Source organism: Pundamilia nyererei, unplaced genomic scaffold (assembly GCF_000239375.1).
Source record: "Pundamilia nyererei isolate P.nyererei 1_Seehausen unplaced genomic scaffold, PunNye1.0 scaffold00010, whole genome shotgun sequence".
Taxonomy (NCBI): Eukaryota; Metazoa; Chordata; class Actinopteri; order Cichliformes; family Cichlidae; genus Pundamilia; species Pundamilia nyererei.
The window spans coordinates 996,947-1,009,671 of record NW_005187411.1 but is presented as its reverse complement, the minus strand read 5'-3'; the positions used below and the strand labels follow the sequence as shown (position 1 = coordinate 1,009,671).

Here is a 12,725-nt window from a genome sequence, read left to right as displayed (position 1 = left end):
GAGAGTATATAGAAATTTGTATTAAGTTTTGTCACACGATACACACAAATATATATTAAAAACAGACTTTCTTTGGTCCATGTGATTTTTTTTGTCTTAAAATGAGGTACATCAGTGGTTAACATATCACTGTGTGGAGGGTGACTGTATGCAGGGCTGATCACTGCAAAGGTACCCCAGCCAACACCCTGAGGGAATTTCTGAGCAGACAATAATTTAAAAAGTCAATAAAATTTCAATAATTAATGTAACCATTAAATGACCTTTTTAAATGACCTTTTGCAAATTATTTTCATACATGATAGATTGTGTACAATTACACAGATGCAGGACACAAAGCCACACTTTTTTTGTTTGTTTGTCTAGTAGGTTTTCAGCATGAACACTTTGGAGAGCGGTGCCTTGGCACTGGAGTAGATTAAATATGATTCTCCTTTAGCGCTGAAAAATTCCCAGTCACTGCACCCGATCGTTGGCAGCCAATGAACAGGAACGAATCCTTCATATCCCTGCCACCTAAAAGCAAAACAGAAAAGATGAATCCCATTAGTGCAGTATTTCCATCTGCTCTCACGGTAAGATAATAAATCAATATTAGAATTGTGTGTGTGTGTGATGTTTGAGATGGTTTCAAGGCGGATACCAAAAGGCAATAAGGTGGACTTATTTCACATTGGGAGGGGTGCTGTTGACAAGTGTAATACCTGTAGAGAATGCTGTTGAGAGAGTAGGATTCTCCATTGAAGGAGTTAGCAACAACCAGAAAATATTCCTGCCCAAGGCTGAAGAACTCCCAATCCACTGCACTGGAAAGAAAGAGGAAGGTATGTGGAGATAATGAACAGATAAAATGACAGCAGACGCATCAAGAAAATGTTTCTGAGCGTGTGTACACCTGGTAAGTATTATCTGGTGATTGAACATCTATACCTGTAGGTGACAATGTCCTGGAAGCGGACAAACAGCTGTGCACTCATGTCCAGTTCATAGATAGTGGAGTTAATGGTGTACTGACTCGGTCCATTACCATGGAGTCTGTGTCCATTGGCAACAACCAAAAAAACTCTGCTGTCAATCTGGAACATTTCCCAGTCTGTGGCACAGAACGTCTAAAAGAAACAATCAATAAATCAAATACTTTAGCCTTCAAATGGGAAACTCGTGGCACACAGAAGTTAAGTAAGTTGCATATTGCTGCTGATGAGAAGAGTTCTGTTGCTATTATATTTTACAGTGCTAGATGAAACTGCTGATACATGCAGGATCCAGTTTCAGCCCAAACAGATGGCCTCGCATTTGTGGCTACAATACTTTGGTATACAGAGGAGTTACCCAGACCTTCTGGCTGCAAAACAAGCCCAAATCATCCCTCCTCAACCACTGTGCTTGACAGCTGCTATGAGGTGTTTGTGCTGATAACCTGTGTCTGATTTTGTGCACTATGGTCAGATATCTGCACTTTGGTCTCATCTTTCCAACGGATATTCTTCAAGAGATCTTGTGGTTTGTTCAAATGCGATTTTGCAAACTTAATCCGTGATGCCATGTTATTTTTTAAGAGAAGAGTCTTTCCTAGCAACGTTTCCACTCAAGCCATACTTGTTCAGTCTTTTTCTAGTTGTGCTGTGTCTGAATCAGAAATGTAACTCTTGGGTTGTTTTTTTATTTTATTTCTCTGAACAATGCACAGTCTTGCTCCAATGCTCCAATCTCGGGGTGAACTTGTTGGGACATTCTTTTGACATCCACTGGACAGCTTAAAATATGACTTGGACTTTTCATTTACTTTGTTCCAGGAAATATTATAAGCCATTAAAAATGGCTCACCCCATGATAGATTTATCCAAGCCAGAGTCACGAAGACATTACCTATGGCGCGCCATCCAAAACTGAAGATACTTAAGGAGGCGTGCCGATGCTTTTGGATTTACGACTCTCTATAATTAAAGCATATGCCAATAAACAAAAAAAGCAAAGATATATGGTCCACCTTTTCTCTGAAGACATGTCAAGCCTTTCATCAGTTTGTAGATAGATGGTTCATTAAATGTGAGCATTTTCAGAGTGAACTTGTCCTTCTTTTAATTCAATGTAAATGAAAGATCTGGATAGGTGAGATCCAAATTGATAATATTAAATGTAGCCAATGGGCTAAAATTATTTTGAGCTAACAGACTCACTTTGCCTCTGTGAAATCAAAGAGCCAACATGACTAAAAGTATGTGATAAATATGTTTTCTGCCCCATTTTCTTTATTATTTCAGTTAATTAATTACCAGCAGCCCTGAGGTGTTCATGTACATCCTCACATCTCGCATGGGGCGTTCCCCTTAATTACACAATTCCTCCTGTTTTCTCTCGAGACTATTAATGTGTCAACAACACTCTCACATCAGATGTGGTTTGATTCAAATATACCATTCACTATCAGTTACACGTCAAAGCACCGTTATCGCTCAAGCAAATCATTGCAAACCACATACTCTATTTTTTAAGGTAGTTTTTCATAATCATCAGATACAGATCTTATCAGGAGAAACCAAAGCCCAAATGGTCAGAAGATGACTTCCTGCCATGGAGTGGAAACCATGCCGTCCTCAAACCCACTCAGAGTTTTGAGGGGTTTGTAGCGAAGCAGCAAACAGCTGATAGGAAAATATTTTTAGTCTATTTGAGCTACTTTCAGTGCGCCCCAGGGTGGCTGTGACTACAATGTAGCTTGCCATCACCAGTGTGTGAATGTGTGTTTGAATGGGTAGATGACTGGTTGTGTAGAGCGCTTTGGGGTCCTTAGGGACTAGTAAAAGCGCTATACAAATGCAGGCCATTTACCATTTTACATTATTCTTATCACAAACCTTAATTTTCTGGAACACCTGGAAGTTTCCATTCACCCAAATGTAGATGACGGAGTCTAAAGAAGTGGTCACGCCATCAAAAGCATTGGCGACCACCAGGAAATAGTAAGGTCCGACAGTGAAGAACTCCCAGTCGTACGCCCCTGAAGTCTGGAGCATCTGGTGGACCTCAAAAGACTTTGATAATCTGTTCCACCTGTATATCACACTGTCTATAGTGTGATTCTTGTCACCTAAAAGCCAAACAAGCAAAAGATGCCATGCCAGACACTGTGGAAGTTAACGGGTAGTATAGGTATATATTTATATTACCTTGTCTATGATTAGCGACAGCAAGATATGTATGTCCATCTATATTAAATGCCTCCCAGTCTCGGGCACAGTGCGTCTGCAGAGTCTGGAACTGCACAAATCTTTTTCTCCTTTTGCTCCACTTGTAAATCACAGAAAAGTCCGCCTGTGAGTCTTTGTTAAATCGCCTGTCTCCCCCAGAATTAGACACCACCAGATATATCTACATTAAAAACAACAAAAGAGAAAGAGTATAGGTTTAAAGCTTTTAGTAGGATTAAAGTGTGATTTTTCCACTAACTTGTCACACCTTATTGCCCATGCTGAAGTGCCTCCAAGCCAGGGCTCCGTTGGTGCTGATATTCTGATAGAGTTGGAAACCTGTTTTAGTCCAGAGATACACAGCAGAGCCAGATGCCGACCGATGAGCCATAGCAGCCATCAGACCCATACCAGGTACCTGGAACAGCTGGAGATTGGATTTTTTTTTCACAGCGGGTTTATGTACAGGAAATCCCAAATGAAAGTGAAACAAAAGTATCAGACAATAAAGTATCAGACAATAAGACCTAAGTAAGTTTCACAGCAAATGGTGGATAAATACCTCTATGTCGTGGGTCTCTGAGCTGGTGGTGAGCACCTGATGTTCCAGCACATAGTCCAGTCTTTTGCGATCTGTGTTAATGAAAATGAATGGTTTATGTTATTTTATTTCATAGAAACAAGAACAGAAACAGTGGTAGTTGGAGTCTCACCTTCTAACACAGTGTTCCAAACTGTACCGTCACAGAGGTAGAGGCCCTTTTTGAGGGGATTAAACCACAGCTGGCCCTGTAGCTGCTCCGAGCATGACTTCTCCAAGCCCACAGACACTCTAGCTTCAGTTTCTGACATATTAAAAACCAGAAAGCAATCAAAGAGGCAAGCAAGCATGCAATGTCTTATTTATACTGAGTAAAAATACATGCATATGCAAATTACCATAGGTATTCCCATGTCTATCATCTTCTGTTCCTGTGGCTGGCAGGTCTAAAAACAGTGGTGGTACTGACAGAGCTGCTAGCTGGGGGTCAGAAGAGGGGCAGATCTGATGGGTAGCATCTGAACCTGGCACCAAAACCAGCTGTCGCAGTAGACCCTGGATATGTGGTCACAGAAGAGGCAATCATTTCCGAGTTCATGGCATATCCTTTACAAATCTTATTATAGTCTGAAATAAAGAAAGGCATCTTACTGAAAACAAGCCCTTCCACAGCCCCCGACTACCAATGTGGAATCTGGATCCCTGAATGTTGAGGTCTGAAGGGAAAGGCCTGGAGGGAATGCTGTTTGCCATAAAAGATATACATAATTATTTCTAATAGGTGGAGTAAGTTGTTTTTCTTCTGTAAATGAACTAAATTCTCTATAATTAAAGTAGTTCACTCTGTTCTTCTCATTCTAGGACTCAGTGTGAGACATGAACTGTATTACATGTACAAGTGCTGTGTGGGTGTTGATATTCCTCCTTTCGGCGTGCCAGAGGGAATTTCCACTAAAAAACCATCTATCACACACTGTCAGGCTACTGTGATATGGCTGCAGGGCATACGCAGATTTTGAGCAGGACCATTTTATTGTGGTGAAGGATCTACTGCGCCTCAAGGCAAAATCGGAGGGAACAGAGTAAAGTGGGAAACAGACGTATCCACCCAGAGAACAGAGAAGAGAAAGAGGGGAGAGAAACTGAGCTTACATTTCCACTGGTGAGCTGCAATCCACTGTGAGCTTCACGTGATGACTACCAATGGCTAAAACAAGAGTGTGCCACTGGCTGTCAGCCAGCTGGGTGCCTCGAAACACCCAGTGCTCTACAACCCCTCTGTGACCTTTATAAAGGAAGTGCAGACGCTTTCCCGAGAATTTAAGTCCAAGAATGAGGCGCCCATCACTTTTGACTCTCGTCTTCTGACTGTGTTGCTCTTCTCCGGTGATACTTGACTCTTTATTGCTTTTCAAGCTGCTGCCTCCATCGTTCTCCTCTTTGTTCTGATCCACTGGTCGTCCTTTCGGCCCCATCAGAGAAAACACATATTCATTCCCCTGTTTGGAAAAACAAGAAGGAAGCCCAGACACACTGAATTTGGCAGCGGACGATGCTAACAAAGTGCATACGCTTTTTAATCAAGAATGGAGTTTTTTAGGTGATGGGTAATGAGCTATGTTGCAATTTGAAACACTAAATTGCACTAGAAGAACAGACTTGCATGTAAGTTTAATTGCAAATAAATCAATAGGCAGTAAATATGAGCAATACCGACATCTGTGTCAAGTTTAGCAGCGTATGCATTCATCTTTCTGTCAGGGTTAATATGGCACTGTAACAGGAATTTCTATCAAATCTATTCTGTGTTTTGGGTTTGCAGAGACACAGTCTTTCTATTTATGTAACACACAACATCTCCTCAAGCAAAGCAGGGTGGAGTGGTGGCATCTATTATTTTACTTAAGTAATCAACTGTTATTACTTGCAACATATTCCTATTTTCACACCCCTGTAGTCATTAGTACCGAGGCGTTTCAGTCAGATGCTCACCTTGGGTGCACCGTCGGAGACTTTTAATGTCAGAACAATGGAGAATTCCTTGGGGAAGAGGTCACAGTTCACCAGTATCTGGGAGGAGGGAAAGCTCAGTGCGGTATCAGGGCTTGAGAAATGAATCCCCCTCACCCCGCCGGCCTGCTTCATGTGCACCCCCGGCACAAGTTTGGATGGGTCCCTCTCAAGGACAAAAGATAGAAGATCCAGGGGAAGCGAACCTGAACAAAATATGCAAATAAAGACTATGGCAGTGAGTTTTATGGCCAAACTTTAAACTTCCTTGTGTTGTGAAAGTAACACTGTAGAATTCCTGGGATGATTAATGGGTTAGAAAAGAATAAAAGCTGAAAGTTTTTAAAGTGGATTTAAACAAAATCGCTCTCAGGCTGCAGTAGAAGTAATCTATTCACCGTACTTCACACTTTCACTCAACTTCAGTACATTAGAATAATTTAATAACTTTAGGTTTTGCAATGAAAAGTGTGATTTGATGCTTTATTGTAAAAAAAAAAGAAGAAAGAAAAATACCTAAGAGCATATAAAGTTTGAGCTGAAATGATTAGTGCACCAGCAGGATTACTTACTCTATATACCTTAAGTGCTGAGTGTGGTAGAGCATCTTCAAACCAGAGGTTTGTTTTAAAGGGACACGAGTCAAAAAGGTCAGGATCCACAGGAAACTAATAAATTCCTCAATGTCCCAGTACTACTGCCACCACCACACCCTGGAGTGTGAGAAACAGCCCTAGGTAGTGGTGGGGTTTTATGAGACTTCAGTGGGTTTGTTATTTTATTTTTTTTTTTTTAAAGATACTCTTTCCTAAGCAACGATAACAGAAAAATAATAATACTCCCACACTGATGAGACATCACGTAAACATGCGCTGTGTACGTCCTAATATTTCAATGTGTACGGGATTGTTGTGGAATCCCAACCACACCCAATGTCTGTACTTGTTTATGGATGTTAATTTAGGTTAAAGTGGCATGCACGTCCACACAGAGAAGCACTCCTACTGTACTATAGGCAGATGCAGACAGCTGGAATTACCAAAAAGTATTTTAGCTAGAGGGGCTTCCTGGGTTTTAGATGAAACAGTAAGCCATTCGCTGTATAATAATTAACTAAACATTACATGTGCTGAACTCAGCTGAGACTGGAAGAGATAAAATAGAATAAAAATGGAATAATACCTGTACATTGCCTCCATGTTTCTGTGGCTGTCTCAGTTACTCTTAACCCCAGGAGAAGGAACGGCATAAATATCAGCGTTGACATTGCAGAAAATCGGTTTGTTTCAGTTTCCAGTTGGTAGGAATGTCTCCATACTGAAGGTATTTCTTTGCCTATCCTAAATGACAACACACACCAGAAAGCTTTGTACACTTCATATTGAGCCTGCTAAGAATTCCAGCTCCAAACAAAAAAATGTCTATGAAGAAACTCGGGTGAAAATCATTAAAGTCACACTGGTAACCTAAGATTGATGTTAGGAGTAGGAAGTCCCAGAGCATCCGCGCTTGGAGAGATCCATTCATAAGTGTGGAAAAACCTGCACCTGCAGCTCCTTTTAAACTCCGGACTCATGCAAATCACTAAGCACCCTGTCAGTCATCCGCACTCAACCACAAATCTGATGACACAGACCTGCCAGAGGGGTGAGCTGCACCACTTTGTTAATGTATACGTGTACGCTCACAGACAAGCAGACAGGCACAATATCTGAATGTGATCACATGAAAAATGATTGATTAAAGGGCTTTTTTTATTGTTATTATTAAAAGGCAATCAAAAGAAAACAACAACACTTGCACGAGCTTTGGTCAAGCAGTGCATCAAAGCCGAGCTTTTACTATATTAGTTGTGATCGCACTTTAGTGTATGTTCAGGACATCTAGATGCTTCCTGAAAGCTCTGAAAGTATTGAAAAGGTAATTATGTTTCAAGATAGTAAAGCTAAATAGTATGCTGAACCACATATATGTTTTGAATTAGCAAAATAGTATTAACATAAGCAAAGACTGTAATGGACAAAGTACTAAGAGCAGCTTGGTCAGATAGTTTTTGCAATTAATACATATTTGCATGTATGTCAACCTGGGTGGGCCAAGTCAGTCACAGTGGAGTACCTGAAAGTGTACAGTCTCCTACAGAGGATGTTCAGTGCCACTCAAACTCGACATTCATTGATTTCCTCAAGTCTGTTTAATCTTATTTTGATGGTCACCAGGTGCTCATGAGGAACAGCGGCATGTCTGCTTGTGTCAGATCTCTCAGAACCATCCGGCACATTTACAAGGCAAATGACACAGTCTTTCTTCTTCCACCCACATTAAGATTATGGACGCCACAAATATCAAGGATGCAAAATACATACCAGTATATTTTCCTTTATCCATTCATCAATCTCTCTTACTGCCAGGAACAGCAGTTACACCCCTGAACCTGTTTAGATGAAGAAAAGCAGATGCAGATTGTCCACCGGTGCCTGATTTTCCTTATTCCTGGTTTGACTCATCGGCCGCTATGATTAATCTTATCACTGTTCCGGTTATACTGAATGCAAGTATTCACACAGACTATCAGATGAGATGCCGCGTTCTAAATTTGGACCTGGGTAATAAAGACGATGGTGAAGTTTTAGATGATAATCAGTGTTTGTTCTTTTTTTAACTCATTTATCTAAATTTAGTCATCTTTTGTCTACTACAGGAAGAAGTGTGCTTGAGGACCACTTCAGAACCTCATTTTCTGAAACACACTTCAGCTAAGTTTACAGTTTTTCCCACTACTTTCATGTTTTTATGAAAGCAAAGCTTTAGCAAACCCAAGACATGGTATTGGTATGGACCAGTGGTGCCACCTAATGGTTACTTTTGCACATTAGAAAGCAGGTTTTCGGTGCTTTTGGATCCTTAGCTCCCATCTGTGTGCATCTGGGTACCCAAATTTCATCCCTCCCTTCCCTGGAGACAGAAAAGGGGCTTTAAGTTATGTTCTTTAAAACAAACAGATTAGCTGGTCAAACACAAAAACTTGACATCAAATCTGAGTACCAAACTATATTTATTGTATACAGTAGTAAAAGACCACAAATAATGTACAAATCAGTAGAGAAAACATAACATGACAAGACCTGGTCCCCGTTCTTCGTACTTTACAGTTTAGCTCAGCTTTGTCCAGCTCACTGGGTTCTTGAAATGCAAGCGGAAGGCTGCTTGTTGGCATCGTAAAGTGTGCTCTTACTTTGTGTGACGAAAGCTGGAATCATAATCGCTGACTGACTTGTGCAGTTGCATGTCGCACAAACACTCAACATTTCTCTGTGCAATACAATATTGACAGATGCTTACTGATGGCTGTGCAAGGAAATAAGGTTTCATTTCTCAGTACTGGCACCAACTCTTAACTATTCATATAAAAGATGAAAAACATTTACTGTAGTAGCTGAAAGTGTTCAGACAGTTTTTAAAGCACGTATTAAAACCTACATTTCATTTTGTTGCAGTGTGTTTTTAACTTTGACAGGTGCAACCTTTTCTAATAACTTGAATCCAACTAACTTCAAAAAAGCTGGGTTTTTCTTTTCAGGATTTGAGCTTAATGAACCGTGGCTGAACTGGGGGGAGGAAAGGGGAAAAAAAGAAATCCTAGCTCATTTCAGACTATTTACATTCAAAGATAATTTGGTTACCCACATACGAAGAACGGGGCCCTGTAGGTACAGAACACTTGTCTCCCAAACTCCAATGGCTGACCTCCTGATATGAAACGAACTGCATGCTTCACTCTCCAGAATGTAAAAATAGTGAAAGACGCTCATCACCACTTGAAAGACTGCCACTGTAACAACACACAAGCAGACAGCATCTCAGCAGCTGGCACAGCAGTGAAAAGTGTCGTTGGTGTCTTTTAGCAAAGACAGTCCAACTTTTGTTGGATACCCTTGCTCAAACTTGAACCTGCTCCTCTTCAAAGCACATCTAAAACTCAGTGTTCCCGTCGGCCTACTTGTGCTAGGGCAATACAGGGGATGAGACACCTGACCTAAAAAAACCAAAACATTGAGGAACCGTTCAGTTATTCCCACTCACAGTCCACCCTCTACAACAAGCAGACCTGCTTTTGAGATCATCACAAGGACCGGTCACTAGCCCACTTTGGAAAAAAACAGAACCAAAAAGAAAAATGTTATGTATTTTGCACCAAGAGACTCTTTACACAATCAAACGCCGACCAGCTTACACCGTGGATGCACTTCTGTGATATAGATGAATTCTTTCCCCTGAAACAAGCATTTCTGCATAAGCATATATCCATCTGTACCGCAGACACCCACAGTCACTCACTGAGTAGCCATCTAAGAGGAAGCAAACACTGATGCAATATAAATGCCTTTAAATGTGACAGTTTTCACCTTGAAGTTGGCTTTTTAAAGAGAAGCACGTCAAATATGAAGCAGACGTTCTGTTTTTGGAGTATTGGTCCAAGTCCCACAACATTTATCTAACACCCATTCTGATACTGCTGTACAGGAGGGGGAAAAATGTCGACCATATGCCCCATGGGTGTTAATGTTTAAAATAACAGACGAAAAAACAAAAATTAACATTTACAAAAGAAAAGAAACATTGCAGAAGCACCTAAAATGCAAAGAATTAAAATTCATTTAACAAAACAAAAACAAACAAAAAAACGAGTCACCATTCAGACAACAAACACACAGAAAAGCAATGTGAAATGGGAAGCATGTGTGTATTATGTTCAGATAGTGCTTCCACTTCAAACCGTTTTTATGCCCACTGACAGTGACCCCTGGACAAAACACTTGCAGAGCCTCGCATTCAACCCTGATGGATGAAAACAGTGACAAACTACTGGATACTAAGCTTTCACTGCACAGTGAACCAAAAGCAGTGACAAACCAGGAACAGCTGTGATGAGTTGTTGGTCCAATCACAGCCAGCGGTGCCAGAAGGAAATCGGTGTCCTGATTGGCCAGCAGAGAGACTGTTGACACACAAAAGTTCAGTCCTGACTGAGACAGCACATAAACAGCCAACGAGGCCCCCTGCCCACACCTGACGAAAACCATGACAGACATCTTTAAACTGAAAGAATAATAATAATAATAATAATAATAATAATAATAATAATAATATGAGGGGAGTGGTGGGGAAGGGATGGACAGTGAGATGGTTGAGGGCGTTGTCTGAGGGTGGCCGTCAATGAGGTGGGTAGGGCTTAGCAATGGCCGCCTGTCTGCTGCTGGAAAACATCTATGGTGTCTTCATCTTCCATTTCCAGCTGAGAAAAAGATGTTCCATATATTAATTATTTTACAGTATTGCAAACATATTCAATTTATTTAGGGGACAAGTGCGCTGTAATCTTAAAGAAACTGAATGTGTTTCAATAATGGTTACAAGTGCATAATAATCATACCTGTGCAGGCGTATCCGTCTCATTGATCGGCTGGCCATCAAACCTGAACCTGATCTGCCTTATTGAGAGACCCTGCAGATGAAGATGCCGCCTTTCCGTTAAAAGAACAGCAAAGTTAAGTGTGCATGTAATCATGCTGCTTAAGAACTTACAGCAGCTTACCTGTCGTTCACAGTATGCCTTCATTAGTTTACTGAGAGGTGTGTGCCTTTTTATTTTAAACTGAACCACCGACCCATCCTGCCCTGCAACCTTGAGGTTGATGTGGTCATTCTCAGTCTTTACTCCTTCCTGTAGAAACACAATGGTTTAACACTTGATAAACAAATGGATTAGCAACCACAGTAATGCATAGTACGTATACGTTTTCTTTAAAGCGACATCCACAATACTGTTAGCCTTGCTAGCTCAGACATACAGAAAGTAAACTAATAGGCATATAATCCCACAACTTTAACAGCCGTGTCACAAAACACAGATGTGACTTGTGTTGAATTACTGCCATACTATTCAGTTGATGCTTTGATTAAAACAAAACGTACATTGGAGCTCAATAACACAGACATGCTACCATATGCGTTCACACAAGGCACTCACAGGCGCTAACGTTAGCATCATTAGCTCCGGGCTAGGCTCAGAACCACTGGCGAGTTTAGCTACCGGCTAACGCTGCTAGCAGTTTTGTTATGAAGTATTGTGGTACAACAAGCAGCACAACGAAAAAATTAAAACAAATAAAATAAAAACTACCAGAATACCATAGTCACATCAGTTTTTAAGGCGGTGCGTCACCTCCATTTGCGCTCTTCTGCCACTGCTGCAGTTGCGGCATTTGCGGCGTTGCGGACATAGCGTGGTCCCGTTTCGACAAAGAAAAAAATCCGCAAATAACAATCATGGTGTAATTGACATTCCTGCTCCCAACCTTTTAGACCCCAATTAGCGGGACAACATCCCTCCCAAACTCACCTACAGTGAGCTGTGTGAGGGCATATAGACGCACATATGAATGTGCGGGTACTCATTCATTTGCGAAACAAACACTGCGCCGATTTAGAGAAACGTGCAAACCAGGCCATTTTTAGATTGCACATATAAGCGACGGTTTCGCAGGAGCTCGCCTCAGCCATCATAACAAGCAAGCAGTTATATAAACCTCTATATATTACCTTTGGCTTTTCCTCTGACATCTCGGCAGGATTTCGCGTTGCAGTTTACAGAATAATCTGCTAGTTCGGCTTTATTTGTCTTTCTGCCGCCTTCTGTCCTCTCCTCTGCCCTGCTAACGGGTGCGCGCTTCAGACCGTTGCTGCAAATAAGCCATTGGCCCTTAAAACACCACGTGGTTGCCAAATCGCGGGAGCGCGCGTCTATGCAAAAAAAACTCGATCACGCGAGGAATCTATATAAAAATCTCTTATTGTGCGCACAAATTAAACCAAATAACGAGCCGCCTGTAAGTGGTAGCTATTGAAGTTCTGTAGTTTAATTTCCATTCATTTAAAATGTTTTGTTTCCATCTTAGTTTAGTTTAGACCAGACTTCAGAA

The 12,725-nt window shown here is 41.1% G+C and overlaps 2 protein-coding genes across 5 annotated transcripts; both read right to left on the bottom strand.

The window, feature by feature from the left end:
• Positions 1-362: 362 nt before the first annotated feature.
• Positions 363-5,877, bottom strand: LOC102196102 (thrombospondin-type laminin G domain and EAR repeat-containing protein-like). The gene is made up of 12 exons (XM_005724084.2): positions 5,725-5,877; positions 4,885-5,231; positions 4,384-4,474; positions 4,131-4,287; positions 3,905-4,036; positions 3,754-3,824; positions 3,460-3,618; positions 3,171-3,372; positions 2,859-3,091; positions 931-1,109; positions 705-806; positions 363-516 (listed from the first exon to the last, which is right to left on the bottom strand). The coding sequence occupies exons 1-12, from the start codon at positions 5,875-5,877 to the stop codon at positions 363-365; spliced, it is 1,980 nt and encodes a 659-aa protein (XP_005724141.1).
• Positions 5,878-9,203: 3,326 nt separating this feature from the next.
• sumo3a (small ubiquitin like modifier 3a) lies at positions 9,204-12,502 on the bottom strand. 4 transcript variants are annotated; one of them, XM_005723732.1, is made up of 4 exons: positions 12,346-12,502; positions 11,339-11,467; positions 11,177-11,248; positions 9,204-11,038 (listed from the first exon to the last, which is right to left on the bottom strand). In XM_005723732.1, exons 1-4 carry the CDS (start codon positions 12,364-12,366, stop codon positions 10,976-10,978), a joined length of 285 nt encoding a protein of 94 aa, XP_005723789.1. In that variant the 5' UTR covers positions 12,367-12,502; the 3' UTR covers positions 9,204-10,975. The 4 variants fall into 4 exon arrangements, with proteins under 4 accessions (XP_005723789.1, XP_005723790.1, XP_005723791.1 ...); XM_005723733.2 differs by lacking the exon at positions 12,346-12,502 and adding an exon at positions 11,969-12,059; XM_005723734.2 differs by lacking the exon at positions 12,346-12,502 and adding an exon at positions 11,935-12,058.
• Positions 12,503-12,725: the final 223 nt, after the last annotated feature.

Excerpts from the sequence above, each read along its gene's own strand:
- LOC102196102 (XM_005724084.2), bottom strand. The coding sequence starts at position 5,877 with ATGAAGCAGGCCGGCGGGGTGAGGGGGATTCATTTCTCAAGCCCTGAT. Across the intron at positions 4,475-4,884 it reads TGCAGCTCACCAGTGGAAAT|CATTCCCTCCAGGCCTTTCC; the intron begins GTAAGCTCAGTT and ends TATGGCAAACAG. Across the intron at positions 3,825-3,904 it reads TTGGAACACTGTGTTAGAAG|ATCGCAAAAGACTGGACTAT; the intron begins GTGAGACTCCAA and ends TCATTAACACAG.
- sumo3a (XM_013908407.1), bottom strand. The coding sequence starts at position 12,366 with ATGTCAGAGGAAAAGCCAAAG. Across the intron at positions 11,468-12,345 it reads TGTCAGAGGAAAAGCCAAAG|GAAGGAGTAAAGACTGAGAA; the intron begins GTAATATATAGA and ends GTGTTTCTACAG. Across the intron at positions 11,039-11,176 it reads AGACGGATACGCCTGCACAG|CTGGAAATGGAAGATGAAGA; the intron begins GTATGATTATTA and ends TCTTTTTCTCAG.